The sequence below is a fragment of the Anser anser genome (genome assembly GCF_964211835.1).
Source record: "Anser anser genome assembly, chromosome: 3".
Classification (NCBI taxonomy): domain Eukaryota; kingdom Metazoa; phylum Chordata; class Aves; order Anseriformes; family Anatidae; genus Anser; species Anser anser.
Genome location: NC_139722.1, coordinates 123,449,472 through 123,465,970, shown reverse-complemented (window position 1 = coordinate 123,465,970; position 16,499 = coordinate 123,449,472). Strand labels below are relative to the sequence as shown.

The 16,499-nt window shown below is 43.4% G+C and overlaps 1 protein-coding gene across 1 annotated transcript in view; it reads left to right on the top strand.

Annotated features, from left to right (window-relative positions):
* Positions 1-16,468, top strand: part of SLC1A4 (solute carrier family 1 member 4) — a 34,902-nt gene extending 18,434 nt beyond the window's left edge. The window contains exons 5-8 of the mRNA XM_083832041.1: positions 786-1,019; positions 2,081-2,275; positions 3,872-4,006; positions 6,485-16,468. Coding sequence (XP_083688167.1) covers positions 786-1,019; positions 2,081-2,275; positions 3,872-4,006; positions 6,485-6,719 — 799 coding nt within the window. The 3' untranslated portion in view covers positions 6,720-16,468. The remainder of the gene's footprint in view (positions 1-785; positions 1,020-2,080; positions 2,276-3,871; positions 4,007-6,484) is intronic.
* The last annotated feature ends 31 nt before the right edge of the window (positions 16,469-16,499 follow it).

The following is a 16,499-nucleotide window of genomic DNA, read 5'->3' as shown; positions in this document are numbered from 1 at the left end:
TGTGGCTGTGTCCCACATGTGGCCCTTCCCCTGGAACAGTTCCAAGCCTTTCTGACAAAGGAAACTTCAAACAAACGCTGACGTCCGAAGACATTTCTAGATAGGAGAGGTGGGAATGTACATACGTGGCTGCTGGCTTGAGGGAGGCTCTGGAAGCCTGGTCGTTTGACTTAGTCTTTCTTTGGTAGGCAAATAGCAGAGTTAATTGCTTTCTTTGGCAAGTGCATCAGCAGCTTTTAGCTGAGCTCTGCAGTATGGGTCACTGGTATGGGCATAGCTGCTTCTTTCCTACACTGAACGTGTTGGCACCCAGTGTGTCCACCATTTTAATGACCTAAATTCACCTCACTCTTCCAATTTTTTCTCCACTCCATTGACATGATACTGCTCCTTTTTGAACATCTACCTTCCCTTCAGTAGAGACCTTAGCTTAGGGTCTTTGCCTGCCTTCCTCCCTGATGCGCTAAAACATCACATCGGTGTCTTCAGCTTCAGCCAGTGTTTCTACTTCTTGCTAGGCTTCCTTTCTGCATTTTCCTGGATACTTCTCTGAGTGTCTAGGTGCACAGAGCTTTTCCAGTTTGACTGTTTGCCTTCCACCAAGCAAGTGTGTAAAAGAGGCCTTCCAAATTTGAGTAACCTGAGCATGTGGTGGGGTATGGTGTTTGTCTTCAGTAGGAGCAGCATATTCTTAGAAGAATGTTATCTCTAGAGGGGAAAAAAGCATGTTTTTAAAGGTGTTTTATTTTATTGTACTTAATGACAGGCCATATTTCTTCACACAGGTATGTACCTATTGGCATTATGTTCCTCGTTGGGAGCAAGATTGTGGAAATGGAAGATATTGTGCTTCTGGTGACCAGCCTGGGAAAATACATCTTCGCCTCTATTCTGGGCCACTTCATCCATGGAGGAATCATTCTGCCGCTCATTTATTTTGCATCCACACGTCAAAATCCGTACCGTTTTCTCTTAGGACTCATCACACCGTTTGCCACTGCCTTTGCCACTTGCTCTAGGTGGGTTTCTGTGCTTCTTCTGGGACTATAGACCAGTTGTATTAGTGACTGCAAGCTGGTTATATCCTAACACCAAATTGTGTTGAGTTTTAGGTGAAAATACTATTCCTGAGATTGCAAAAAGAGGCTACTGAGCATGGGGAGTCACACTGTTGTCAGCAGCCCATCACACAGAAAATACTGATAATTAGCTGTTGAAAACAATTCCTCAAGATACTGGGAATGTAGCATTATGCTGAATTGAAAATTCTGTGGGGAAAAGGTGAAAGTATTTGCCTTAAAAAGATCTTGCCAGCTGTCCTTTCAATTTTAAGTAAAGTGAGCATCAGTAGTGAGGGACTTTGTCCCATGATATTTAGTTATCCAAGTTCAGCAGGATCTAGAACAACTGTAGACTGATTTTGCAGGGGTAAAGCAAATTTATTAGCTAGTGTAAAGTGACTTAGCATTCTTGATGTCAAAGCTCTGGCATGAACAGCTTTTATTTGTCGTAACCAAAGACTGCGAAATTATTGAGCATGTCATTTACACTTTTCCCAAGGGGCAAGCTCCTGATCAAAGATCATAACTAAATAAAATCATTTCAGGTCATCTCCAAAAGGAGTAGATGCATGACTGTCACAGGAGCCCAGTTAAACATGAAGTAGGAGGGAGTTTATGAATGAAACCTTACAATTTATAATGCAAGAAGTAAGTCCAGCAGTGTTTTTTGATTTGCCCGTTCATTTGAGAAAGTAATAGTACAGCAGGTTTTGAGACCTTATCATTCCACAGCACTATTATGCCTCATACCGAGTTAGGTTGTGAGTTCTTGCGACTTGGAGGTTCGAGTCCTTACCAGCTATTTCTGGATGGAAGCAGATTATTAAATATTGTGGCTCAAGACCAACAAGGAGGGACACTGCTGTCATGACAGAGAGGGACTACAAAATGGCATCATCTTCTTGACAGCCTGTTCTGCAGCATGTTAGAAACATGACAGTCATGAGGCAGCTGGCCTTTACATTCAGTGCACCCTGATGCTTTGTGTTTGATTTTTTTTTCCTATTCTATATTTCTAGTTCAGCCACTCTCCCATCAATGATTAAGTGTATCGAGGAAAACAATGGAGTCGACCACAGGATCAGCAGGTTTATCCTTCCTATCGGTGCAACTGTGAACATGGATGGAGCTGCTATTTTTCAGTGCATGGCAGCCGTGTTCATTGCTCAGCTGAACAATGTTGACCTCAACGCTGGGCAAATCTTCACTATTCTGTAAGTTGCTTGCTATTGTAACCACATCCTTCTGGCCCCCAGACACATTAAAGCCTGTGGTCTCCCTGTTAATAGCTAGCAGTTTGCATTCCACATCTCTGACTTCAAGCTAGCAAACTGCTATGAAACATAATTATAGGGTCATTAAAGAACAGAGTCTTTCAAGCTTTAGAAGACAGGCTAGAATCTCTATTTAATAAAAGGTGGGACCTGGGAGGAGTAACTGAATTATGAAACAGACTTTGAGCTGTTTAAAGCTGTTCTCTGTATCAAATCCGTCTCCTTCTTTAAGGATCTCCCCTAACCCCACTTGCCGTTAAGCTGAATAACTGTGGCATGCTGCACTAAGCAGAAAGCTACCCCATATTTACCCTCTGAATGTCCTAGAAAACCCTCCTGCCAGCTTCTCAGTTCCTTTTGTATCAATGTCATACTGAAGACTCTGTTCTTGTTTACCTCTGCCCTTCCAAACACCGCATCACTGGTTTCCCAGGTCAGACAATGATCATCCCCCTTCTGATTGTTATGCTTTTCCCCATTATCTCCTCCACCACCTCAGTCCTGCCTCCTTGTCTGGGACTCTGTCCTCTCCATGCCTGGAACATCCTCCCAGGTCCCATACCCTGTGAAGTGTCAATCTCTTTAATTCGCTCCCCAAAATCCCTGAAGTGAGTATCCTAGGAGTTCTAGCCCCACCTCACTGTGCCAAGAATCCATAAGCTGTATCCACCAGATACCTCTTAGGACCTTACATTTTTTACCCTTCCTGGCCAGGTTTTATTTCCTTCCTTATTGCATTTCTCAGTATATTGTTTGTCTATTTAAGACAGGGCTGGGGCATTATTTTCTTTGCAGATGGCGAAATTAGCCTTTCAGGTACTCACAGTGAATCAGGCGTTAACACAGGCCTGAGGACTACCCAATAACAGCCCAAGGAAAATACAGTTGTAGGCATCTGCAAATAAAAAGGTGCACGATCCATGTCCATTAGCACATGCACTGCTTTCAGGTCTGTTTGGATGCAAGCGAAACACAGAGAAGGGATAGCGCCATTAGCATGTGTCTATGAACAGCATACTCGGACTTTTGAGATGAGGTCTTAAAGCACATTAGTCCTGCACAGCACTCAGGCTGGGTTTTGAAGTCTTGGTCAGAGCTAATTAGCTTCGGCATAGCCCTAGCTCGACAGTGCTGCTCCCTGTTGTGGAGCTAGCTTCCTCTGTACCCTTTTCAGTGCACGGCACAGTTTACCTTTTTGCATTTGGGGCCAGAAGATAAAATGTATTCAGCATCTTTGAACCAATATGTGACTTGGAAATGGACATAGTAGTAAGGTAGTGGGAAATAGTTCAGGTTTTTTTTTTCCCCCAATAAAAGGCAATGATAGTATTAAAAACAGAGCCATTACCTTGGTAGCTGCTGCAGATGCCTGCTGAGCAACTGTACTCTATCCCCATTACTACGCACCAACAAGCAGGAAGGGGTTTGCCTGGGAAGCAAATGATCTGCGTGTCCTTGCTGTAGACTTTGTTTACAGTTGCCGTAGCGGGGAAATGTGTGCTGTAATGCTAACCAGAAACACAAATTGGTTTGCAGTGTGACAGCAACTGCGTCCAGCGTGGGTGCAGCCGGGGTCCCAGCCGGAGGAGTCCTCACCATTGCTATTATCTTGGAGGCCATTGGACTTCCGACCAACGATCTCTCCTTGATACTAGCAGTGGACTGGATTGTGTAAGTACTTTAGGCCACGTGTACGTGCTGTTGCATGACATGTAGCGTTTTCAGCTGGAAATACGGCTCAGGGTAGTCAAAGTAGAGTAGTATAAAATAAAACTTGACAAGATGTAGCTTTCTACAGGACAGGGAATTCATGACAGGTGATGGAGAATGATGGAAAAGGCAGTCCCTGCTCAGTTAAAGCAGTTAGAATGTTACAATCCCTCTTCTGTTTTTTTACTGAGCCTTTAATGAAACATATTTCTTCCTGGTTTCAGTTCCCTCCAGAAGAATTGTTAAGTTTGTTCGAGAAGGTATTGACACTGCTGGAAATTAGTTGGACACTGGAAGGGAAGGAGGAAAAAGGAAATTGAATCTGAACAGTGGTGGAAAGCTTTCCCAGCCATATGCGTGCAGCAGTCTTCATCAGAAGCTGTTGCCAGCTATTGTTTGAACTATAAAAGCAAGACTGATCAAAACACCAACACAGGCATCACAGAGAGCTGCTGTCCATTGGCAGGGCAGGCACACAGAGGCCTTGCAGCATTCATCACAAATGTGGGCAGTGTCACAGCTGGAACATGCTGCTGGGAATCACAAGTTTAGTATACAGTATTATCACCTTTTCCTTCCATCTTCTGGGAAAGACCTAAGAGGTCAAACCTTTGCTCAGCTCCTTCTCTCCTTTCCAAGAGCAGTTTCCCTCCTTGAAACATGAGAGATTCTCTCCTTGCCCAGCTCTGTTGGGAAGAGCTTATCTCACCACTCATGTAGTTATGTCCTCATTAAAGCCTTCATTTATCTTTTGTCCCACCTAAATTAGATTAAGGAAAGCCTAGTAAATTTGCTTTAAGTATTGGGGACCCATCCACAAGCCACACGGTAAGAGTAAATGCCACATGCAGATGTTTTCTTATTGCTTAAATGAGCTCTTGGAAAAGGGTCTCCCAGCTTTTCTTCTCAAACAAGCTCGTCTGTCCGCAGTCCTTAGAAGGACTAGAAAATCAAGAGTTCTTAGAATACTAGAAAAAATCAAACTGCAAGGGCTTCTCTGAGCACTTTTACAGCATGCCTGCACTTTAAATACTAGTGCAATAAGCCCAATGCGATAATTTAAAAGCACAAACTGCTCTCAAGACAGCTGGTTGAAGTTGGTTAGTGCTGAACCACTGGCCAGTAAAGGTAAAGCAATCTGGATACTGCTAGGATTTTTTCCACTTAACAGGTTTGGGGGCAGTTCGTGGTTTAGATGTACATAGTCTTTCCACATTGCTGTTTGGAAACACCAGCCTCTCTATACAGATGTCCTGCTTCCACAGAAGATGTGGAAATTAGGATGTCTTAGGACGGTCTTGAGTTGCCAAGGCTGCGAAAGAAGGCAGCTGTATTGCCTCCTTCCTTTCACACACTAACACACATCTATGGAGCTTGATCTTGCTCCTACATTTTTGTTAGGGCTACTGAACTCTTTCTTGCTGTCACCACCTGGGGATCAGCCACCTCCAAAGGACAGGAGAGGCAGGCAAAGCACTGGCTAGCCCTTCATGTCTCATCTCCTGAGGGATTACAGTGGTAGCTGTGCTTTCCACAAGCTGTACTCGGAAGTGCCTGGAGGCACGAGTGTAAAACTTGCTGTTCCTTTCTCACTGGGCTACCCTTAGCCTGTGTCACGCTGGCTGCTTTTGTTTCAAAATATGTAGTACCCCTCTGTGGTCAACACTGTTGTTCCAGTTGAGGAATTCAGCCTTGTGGTAACAAAAGCAGGGAGGAGGGACAGAAGAGCCCTGTATCTCATTTTAATGCCAGCTGTTTAATTGCCAAAGAAGACCACAGTTACAAGTTAAGCACATGCTGAAGTAATGCTGCAGAATTACTAACGGAAATCTCAGAAGGCACTGGAGAAATTGTTTTCTTTGAGCCATAAACATCTTCTGTTTGACCCTGAGACATAGTGGTTTTGTGCTGTAGGACTGATGGTTAGGATGGGTGCTGCTAACAAGAAATCTAGAGAACCCAGTCATTCTGCTTGCTTTTGGAAGGACGCCTTATGTACATGTTTGGGCTAAGATACTAGTTTTTCTATGGTTAAAAACAGAGAATTGAGTGCTCTGAATCACTTTCTGAATAAGCCTAAATCAAGTTCCTGCTCTGAACTTGCACTGGAAATCTGCTGGCCTGGGGAAGGGGAGGGGGGTGGTCTGGAAAAAGAAGGACCTCTGAGAAACAGCAGTAGCGTTGCTGTGACCTGCTGAGAGACCAGAACTAATTGATAGTAACAGTTGGGCCTGCCTTGAACTCTCTCTGGTGCACATTTTTAGTTCTGAAATGGTGATAATATTTCTGTGGAAAATACCTTCAGTAACAACATCTTCCATCTGTAGCTCCATTAATGTTAGTGGATCTGGGGAGGTGAATTTGGCTCTCCTTACGGTGTTGTAACTCTCTTAAACTAAAAGGCCACTGCTTTGTTTTCTTGTTTTTAATCTTAACCAGGGACCGAACCACCACAGTTGTGAATGTGGAAGGGGACGCCCTAGGAGCAGGTATCCTCAATTACCTGAATGAAAAAGACAAGAAAGATAAAGAGCAGGAGCTAAAAGAAGTCAGCGTAGAAGCAGTTGCTAACAGCAAGTCTGAAGAGGAGACGTCGCCTTTGGTAACCCACAAAAACCAAGTCTCCAACGCAACCAGTACAGCAGACCCTGAATCCAAGGAATCAGTATTGTGAACTAGAGGCCGTTTGTTAACACGCGTCCTAGAAGTGGACCGGGGACTTGTTAACGCACCTAGACGTTTGCAGTGCTAACAAGGGCTGGATGGCTCTTGAAAGTTTTAAGTTCCAGTCTGTTTTCAAATTTGCTGACCACAGGAAGGGGAGGGAGGTGGGTTGGGAAGAGAAGGGGCAGCGAGAAAGAACGCTGGCTTTATGATAGTGTTTTGATAATTCCCATGTATACATGTATATATGTGTTGCATGTACACACACATATACATGTAGGGGAAAGCAATGCCATTTGAGACTTCTGTTTTTACAAGAGATCTGTTAGTAAAGGCCCTTATGAGTTGGAGGTGGGGAAGTAGACAAATCCCAGTAAATGCTTATCGTAGGGAGAAATTAGTAAGCTTATTGTGCTGCTGTTCAAATGGAGATACAGTTTAGAAACTCCAGAGTGGGTGAGAATGTTGCTTTAATTTAGTTTCTTGCCTGGAAACAGTTACTGTCAATTATACACACAATATGAAGCAACATTTTTCTCCCACTCCGCTTCCTCTCCTGTTCTCCAGTCACTTGAAAACATCAAATAGAACCTGGAAAGTAGTTGGTTTTTTTTTTTTTAAGTGTCATATCTGAATTAATCACAGGGGTCCAAACCTTGTTCCATTCCCCCGCTGCATTGCAGCTCGTAGCAGCTTTCTTGCCTTTTGGTGAGTAAATCCCAAGCTTTGGAACCAAACGAAGGATATCTTAGAGCAGATCAGGAACTGGTTTTCTCCTCCCCTCTTAGCAAGTTGTTGAGAAAAAAGTCCAGAGGAAGCACAAATTTTGTTAAAGTAATCCCTCTGGGGCTTAAAAAATGTGGAGTCTGTTCCAGCATAAATATGTCTAAAAGAGGCTTGCCTGTGACATCAAGAAAGCAAGAAGTCAGTTCCCTTCATGAATACACACATGCACCTTTGCTAGCACTCCATGTCCTGCTCATGTTTGTTTAATGGGTCAGTCCAAACAAATTAAGCCATATCCCTTTTCCGGCAAAATTGAACAGGGGAGAAAAAAATCTGAACACATGTGGGAACTGACGACAGGCAGGTCTGATTGTTGGCTTGAAAGGGGAAGAAAGGAGGTGAGTTTCTAACCTCAGTGATCTCTGGAACAGTTGCATACCTGTTCCTGCTAGGAATTTGGTCCTGTTACAAATATTCAGTGATCTCTGAATGTTGGGACAGTTGTATCCCTTTTCCTGTTGGGAATTTGGTCCTGTTACAAACGTTCAGTGATCTCTGGGCGTTAGGACAGTTGTATACCTGATCCTGCTAGGAGTTTGGTCCTGCTACAAATGTACTTCCAGCAGCAGCTTACATTTACTCCTGGGTGGTGCTGGGCTGGGGTAATGCTTAATGGCAGATGGTAAACTTTGCTTGAAGCTGATCCAGATGCTTCTGGATTCTGACTCCACCTTTTTTCCTTTACCACAAACTTCCTGATTTTGCACCCCAAACCTGATCAAAGTCCGGCAAACATTGCAAAAGTCCTGTTGATTTCTCTTGGCATTTTGGACAGCAAGTAGTTACAAAATGATAGCTGTGCATACGCCAAGATTTGCCTGGACTTGTGACACTTTCCTTTGGCTGCTTTAGCGAGATGAGTGCATGTGGTCAGTCCTCCACACTGTTAACTCAGTAATATATATTTACACTTAGCTTTGATGTACAATAATGATAAGTCTCCCCTTTTCTTTCTCCTCTCTTGCTTCAGAGGAAGCTATCTTGGAAAGATATCCAGTTGCTGATGTTTATGTTCACGGCACTAGGAAGAGGCAGCTCCAATTTTATAGCAGCAGCAGCCTTCATTTGCAAAGCATCTTTCCTGGTAAAGGGACACAATGAATTTTGCAAAAAGACGCTCAGAATGAGATGTGGCCACCTCTGAGGGAGAACACAGTGAGTGCGTCATGACTGGCTGTTTAATTGTGTGCTGCAGCACTATGCAAACAAAGTAAGAAAGGATTAGTCAGCCCACTGTGAAACTACAGGTGAAGTTTGTTTTTAACCGGCTTATTTATAGCCATGTCCACAAAATCGGATCAATCATTGGCTCAATTTAAAAATGGAAGAAGACAAATACAATTCTCTAGGGACATCCTTTGGCCAATATTTATTATTTCATTTTTGGCAGATCAAGACCTGCTGAAACTTTGCATTTCCTCCCGTTAGAATCATCCCAATTCCTTTCAACTCAGGAAACCAAAACTGTGCTTTGTAGCTGACAATGAAAGTCAACAAATAAGAAGCGTTTTGAAAAATGTTTGAGGTTTGAAAAAATGGTTCTCTACCCCCCCCCCCCCCTTTTTTTAACAAGTCTAAATGTTTCATGGAAAAATGTGAATGCACCAGAACTGCAAATATTTTGATTTTAAAACAGTATATGGATACTTCAGGAGAACTGGAAATCAAAACTGTTCCCTGCAGGCTGGGTTCTGTAGATGCATTTCTATCTCCCATCAGACATTTAGCTCCTTTGATGCTCTCACTCACCATGACACATTCAGCTCAGCTGAAGACATGAGACCAGGCAGCACCCAAACGGTAATTCCTGTGAAGTGTCACAGCAACATTTGAGAATAGGAAGTTGCTCAGTTTTGATTTTTCCCCCCAGAGCTAATGTTGCCAACAGATGAAAGTACTCTAGGGGTGAGTGAAGGCTGGGCTTCCTTACAGACAACACCTAGCCACTGCTTTATTGATCTTCCTTCCCTGTGGTGCTGCTTGACTGTACCCTGTTCCTCTAAGCAGCATGATGTAGGCTGTGGGGCATTCTTTCTGGCAGTAGATCCCAGAAAATGATTAAATTAATGCCAATTATCTCAGAGTTGTCTTAGTATTTTCCACTAGCAATGCAGAAGCTAAATGTCTTTGCTGAAGAATGCATCTCTGAGTCCCCATTAGTGGATTGCCATGTTTTGCATCAAGGTGAATGTCTAGTCCTGTGTAAAGCTTGTTAAAGCAGTGAGCTTTAAGGAGGCCAAATCATTCCTATAGCTGGAATTGAACAAAGGAAATTTAATACTCCTCCTCCAGGTGCCATTGGGTTTATATGAAACATTGAGTATTTAGGACCAGCCTTTTATCTTGCCAGAAATTTGTAATCTTGCAGAAACCCTACTTTAGATTTAGAAAGCTGCCAGTTCTTTTGTTGTTCGCACGCAGCAAGAGGGATCCCAGAGTTTTCCATGTAAGCATGAATGCTGGGTAATGACTGCTTTTCCAAATATCTTCTTGGTCCTTTTTGTTATTATCTGTGTCAGAAATTACATTTCTTATTTTTCTGTGATGTTACCATTCATTGTGATGGCCTTGTCATATCTTCTAGGGCTCTCCGCTTGGCTTCAGATTATTTTTTCCTAAGGTACAAATGTAAAAGATCTATTATTGCACTCTCTTGGACTGTAAAAAAAAAAAATGACACATTCCAACAGCTGCCCTTGTAACAGTGTGAGTCCTGACTGAGATGGAAGACTTTGCCACTTGCTTTAAGTGGTCAAGGTCTTCAGGTAAGGTCTCTGGGAGAAAAATGGAAGGGCCGTTGGAGGACGTGCATTTTTCTGTGCTCTTTAGATGCAGTCCTCGACCCGCAGTGCTACACTGGGAGCTTCCTACTTCAGGTCCCCATGCAGCCTCATACCAAGAGGCTGTGAGCTGGCTAAGAAGGTGCTCAGCAGCAGTGCAGGTGCAGCTGGTGGCACCTGCTCTGCTCTTACCCAGGCACTCCACAAATCTGTCGCAAGTATGGTACTTCAGTGTCTTTTGAGTGGACGTATGAATTCTCCCAACTTGACTGTAAAAGTGAATCCTTTAGTCAGTTGCTTTTTATTTCAGGAGGAAATAAATTCCATATAGATAATGCTGTTTTCCTTGTTTGGTTTTAGTCTTTCTTTTGGAAAGTACAAATCCTTTTCATCCCTTCTCGTGTTTTCCTTAAGGTATTCACAACTTCCTGGGGGATGCCATTGCCTTTCCTGCCACAATTCATTTTCATTCCATTTTTAGGCTTCTGATGGGTTTGTGTCTTGGGTCCAAGAGTGAATTCCTACTGGTATTTTTCCTTTTTAAGAACTGTTTCTCACAAGGGGAGCTCCAGTCACATCCTTTCAATTCAAGAGGAGTGCTGGAGGCATCTCCTTCTATATACGTCGTTTATTACCATGACGGAGACTTTCATGCTGCGCTGGTGAAATGGGACTGGAAAAAAAATAGTAAATTCTAGTATTACTGATCAGAAAAGGGAGGGTGCACATACACAGCAGCCCTGTGATCAGAAAAGCCTCTTCATCTTAGGAAAGCAGGCTATAAACGGCTGATGCCCAACCCTCTAGTGCCATGATTACTTTTTAGGAGAAAAATACAGGAGTATGGAAGAGAAGTGTTTGTAAGTCTTTGGCATACCCAATGCTTTTTTCACTCTGACCCTATTCTTTCCCTTTTACCTTCTCTTTTTTAGTGAAGTGCCTTTGACTGGTTTGGACCATCTTTTACTTCTTCTCTGCGACAGAATTTCCACTCCATGCTTTATCAGTCACTACTTCATCTCACTGCGTTTTCTGAAATGCCCTAAGCTTTTCTGTGTGTGATGGATGTAGTTTTCAGCTGGTCCTTGGGAATGTGTTTTGCATTCTGCCTTGCTCCTGCCCTTACCTCAACAAGGATTTGTGAGGCTTAGTAACTCTTTAAGAGTTGCTCAGAGAGTGCTTGCTGAGCAGCATCTGTCTCTCATCCTGGGAAAGGTTCTGTGCTATGAGACGTAGCTATGGCATGACTGCCTGACAAGCAGTAGTGAGCAATGAAGGGTGCCAGCACTTGACTGTTGTTAGAATATTTTCAGTAAACACCCATTATCACCAGGAATTGAGCTTTAGCTGAGTCCCTGCTAGCATGTTGGTAGTTGCACTACAAGATTCAGTAATTCCAAAGGACTTTAGACCTCTCTTGGGACATATCTTGCAAGCTAGGGCCAAACAGGGGTTTTTCTGAAGTGTCACGATGAACAGGACTGTGTCCTTTTGACAGAACAGAAATGGGGAGCCAGCCAAGTACAGAATCAGCTGGTAAACCAACCTCTGCTTTGTCTTTGCTGGGCAGCCTTGTCACTACCTGAAGAGGCAGTGCCCTGAGCTGGAGGCACTGGGAGGTTGTGAGGATAGTGTGAGGGGAAGGAAGCTTTCATATGTGCTTGCTCTCTTCCTGCACTCTGCCCTGAGCATTGGCTGTGGACGGTGCCAGAGTTAAACAAGATCCAGTGGTGACCATTCTTAGATTACTTCTCTTGTGTGTGCTTTAATATTTTACAGTAGAAATAATGAAAACTGAGACTATTCGTTGTTGAAAGGAGAGCTTCCTCTTTCAGCTCTGCATATGTTGGAGGTTGCCTCCTTGAAGGCTTGCCTAAGGTACAAAGCCACTGCTTCTTTCTGCAAAGATCTGTAGTGTCGGTCAAGACTTTGGGCTGAATCTTCACTCCCATCTTCTGCTAGCACCTCACATTTTTTCAATCCCTAGAAAACATCCTGTTGGAAGTTATTTTTTCCCTGACCCTCCCACAGGTCATGAGCATTCTGCTTCAGGTAGGAAGTCAAGGGGTCAAAAGACAAACTCTCACCAAGGAAAAATGTCACATTTTCACGAATTTTAACTGGGCCATGGTAGCTTACAGTCACTTCCAGACATGCTTGTAATGACTGATCCTGTGACTGATGGAACAGCACAGAATTAGGCAGGTCACACAAATTCTCTGCCTGTGCTTCCTTTTCTGTAAATTAGCTTTACAGATACTTACCAGTCTCTCACAGGCAACAATGTGGAGGATAATGTAAAGCACTCTTAAGATACAGAGCACTAAATCTTGGATAATAATAAATTTATCCAAAATCGGAAAGGAATCAAATAATTAAAGTATGCATCATGAAGTCAGAGTTGCATTGTGCTAAAATGTGAATGACTGTCTGACAGGAGATCCGTTTGCTGGGCTAACTCATGGGAAGAGTGGGAGCTGGTGTCAGATCGAGTTGCTCTGCTTTGTCTTCCTCCTTCCATCTCCATCCGGGATGCGATGAAAGCCCATGTTTAGGTAAAACAGCAGGCCTCACCATGGATTCAATGCCTAAATTAAGAGCCTTGTCAGCTTAGTTTCTGTCTAGCTTCAATGGAAGAGCTTTTCAGCTAACAAGACAAGTCATCTTGGTGGCAGTATGGGACAAAAGGTGGAGAAAAAGAAGGAAGATCTTGAGGACTGCAGGCAGAGCATCACAGAGGATAGGGCAGTTAAATGTTTAAAGAAGCTGTGGCACTGAAGGAAGCATCTTTTCCTTGGTGTTTTGACATGGATGGCATCAGAAAAGACTGCAGGCATTTGTTCAGCATGTATTAGAGATGATGCACGTCCCTGCCCCGGCTGGCAAGGCTTTGCAAGGGGAGGCAGAGGCTGAGTGCTGATATTTCTGAAGCACACTGTCACTGAGCAACAACTAAGCAGCAGAGCCGCAGCAGAGCGGCATGGGGCTCTGATAAGCTGCTCCTGGCTGCTCGCCGTGACCACAGAGAAATGACAGTACAGCTCTGGATCAGGGATTGACCCACATTCCTCCTCACACAGTAGCTGAGACAAATTCTCTTCAGATAAATGCATGGTAGCCATTATTCTCTGAGGACAAAGACGAGCTTGTTGTTATCTACGTGAGCATGTTGATGAAAGCCGTGTTCACTTGCTGCTCCTGTTTCAGGGAGGAAATGGATAAGGCAAAGGGTCTTAAACTTTTTCCAAACATTAGGCAATGCATCGAGACATTTACCCCTGAGTACTTTGAGACATTTGCCCCGAGTACTTTGACAAAAAGTGATCAAGAGCTTTATAGGACTCCCATAGCTTTCTCTCTTTGCATCTGAAGCACCATCTTAGGAAGTTAATTTCACAGCTTCAGCAGTGAGTATGCACAGAAAAAAGGAAAAGGATGCTTTCTTGAATCAAGTGAAGAATCATCAGGTGGGCTAGGAGCAGACCTCGAATGCTGAAGGGCTGTTGTTAGCTAACAAACTTCACCCCCCTAAAAAAGTTAACATCTGAGGGTTTATAAATAATTTGAGTATTGATACCATCATATTAATAGCATGATAGTGCAGGATGATCATTCATCTTTTAGGGAGGATGAAAGACAAGAAGCGTAGAAGTAGGGTTATCTCTCTAGGGTGGATTTAGGAAAAACTTTTTTTTTCATTCAAGAGTTCACAGTATGGTTACTTATCAAAGGGCCTGATTCTATCTCAGTGTCAGCAGACATATCATCCTCATCACCTGTGAAATCTCATTTGGATTTAACCACTGATCTTAGTGGCAGCAGGAGGTGATGGCTCTGAACATTTCAGCAGGCCAACTGCTCTGACTCAAAGTCCCACCCGAGACTTTTATCCTTGTATTCCCCAAGGCTGCAAGTTCCCACAAGGCCACAGATGCTGTTTGCAAGGCAAAAAGGCATACCAACAAGAACCAGCACGAGGAAATGAATTTTGAGCCAACCCTGTTGTAATGCAAAGTTAACGGTGTGGTTTAAAGCCACAGAGACCAAGAAATTCAGTATTAGATGTTCCTTAGGGTATCTTTCACTTGGTCCTTCTGATAACAACACCGAGAAAAATAATCAGCTTCTTTGCAGACATGTATTTAGTAACCGAGGTTAAACCGTGTATGGTGTGTTGGTAGAACTTGATTTCTGTTGCAGATCGCACAAAAAAAATGTGAAGGGAAATCTTTTCTTAAAGAAACTGTTTGCACATGCCTGAAACCCCTGCTGTACATTCCCACAGAAAAAAATGTGCTTAACCATAAAAATACCCCAAGTATTAACTGGTATGGATGGCAGCTTTTTAAGAACCCAAAGGAATGCCACAAAATACATAAGCCAGGGTCTTTGCTAGTGTGCATTAATGTAATTTCATGAGCTTTCAGTGGCCTATGGACTTCTGATGGGGATGATACCTCCCCAGCAGCATAGTGGTTTGAGTTGGTCCTCTTAAGAAGATAATGTCCTTGAAAATGCCCAGTAAAGGGACATTTTTAAAACTTGTCGGCTACAGCTAGAGGCATTTTATGTGCTCACAGTACTCTCATGAATTAGTGCCTCACACAAGACAAATGTGTTTTCTAGATGGTCAGTGTTGATGCAGAAGCAAGGCTTCCTGATATTCAGATCAGTTTTCCTTCTCTGTGTCCCTCTTGCAGGGTCTGCTGCGGTCCTTAAAATCTGCTGAGACCCCAGCAGGACCAGGCTTCTATAGTACATGGATTAAACTTAAAGATATTCTAGCTCCATGTGAGGACGTAGAATACCTCCCATCCTGTTATGAGGGGACAAAGACAAAGATTCAACTTCGGAGGAGGAGCTGGACTGAAAAAAACAAACAACCCTATGTGAAGGCAATACCTAAATGACATTTTGCACTTAATAAGTCAAAAACTTGTGACCAACCTAGCCCTTACTGCCTCCTTGGTCTGCCCCACAATGGATGTTCTGTTGATGTTACTTCCCTGAGCACCAACATAGAGGTAATGTTTGCCATTCCTGAATATTCCAGTCTTTGAAGAACGTAGCCTTATTTAGACTTAAATCTGTTACTATCCTGGCTACGCTTCTGTAAGGTCATGCACAAAGTGTGTGCTGTGCAGGATGGAGACTGTGAGTAGCAGTACAAATAACTGTGTGTACCTCTGCTAAGGGGAGATGTGCCTCTTTCTGAATTGCTTCTTCTTTGTGGTAAACTGAGACTGACTCACTCACACTTAGGGAGGGTGAAGGTTTTGATTAGCCCTCTAGATTCAGGGACAGCAGGACCACCACTAAGACACAAGGTGTCTCCTTCTGCCGCAGAGGTACGCGATCTGCCTTACTACCCTTAAAGGTGCCTTGTTTGGGTTTTTATTGAAACTATGCACCAAAGGCAAGAGACTCCGTTGTCCCTACAGACAGGAGGGAGAACAAGATGTGCTGATGTGAGGTGAAAGCCTGATCTGTAAGACAGGGAAAGTGGGTTTCTTTTATCCTCTAAGTTTTCTGTCAGCAGTCCTGCCTCTGATGTGCATATGTATATGCGTGCTTTTATTTCTATGTGAACACAAATCACTCTAATTAGAAGGGAGGATCCTTGTATTTTTACATGCTAAGCCATTTGATTAATTACTTTAATAAAGTGACACACGGATGAACTCTGGAATTCACTGCCATCTGCTCCAGTACAATCCAAATTCACAGATACAAAGGTACCTGCCTTCAGATAAAACCTACTGCTGAATGCACGTAGAGCAACCACTCCATTGAAGGAGTACGTGTGCCATGTGGGTGTGTTGATGCTTGTGAACTTCTGTAACTGTTCCTGTTCTAAAGCAGTGGGTTTGATCCACGTGACTCTGTATCAGCCTTTTTATTATCTACCGAGAACAGATGGATATGCAAAAAGGACCATATTGCTGTGTCTGGGGGGGTGTGACCCTGGGGTAGATATTACAGATGTTTACTGTGTAGGGCTCTCCTCGGTGTTAAAATTCTCCCTGCCTGTCTGGGGAGAAGACAGTCCTGTGGTTCAGGTTGAGATGGTTTGCTGCATTAGAAGGGTGACACAATAGGATGCTCTCTCTTTTTCCCTTCTGTCATGGAAATGTATATTTGTTCTCTCTTTGTGTAGCTTCTCAATCTGAAATAAAAATCACCCCAAATAGAATTCATGTTTTGGTCTTTGTTTGGAGAAGACC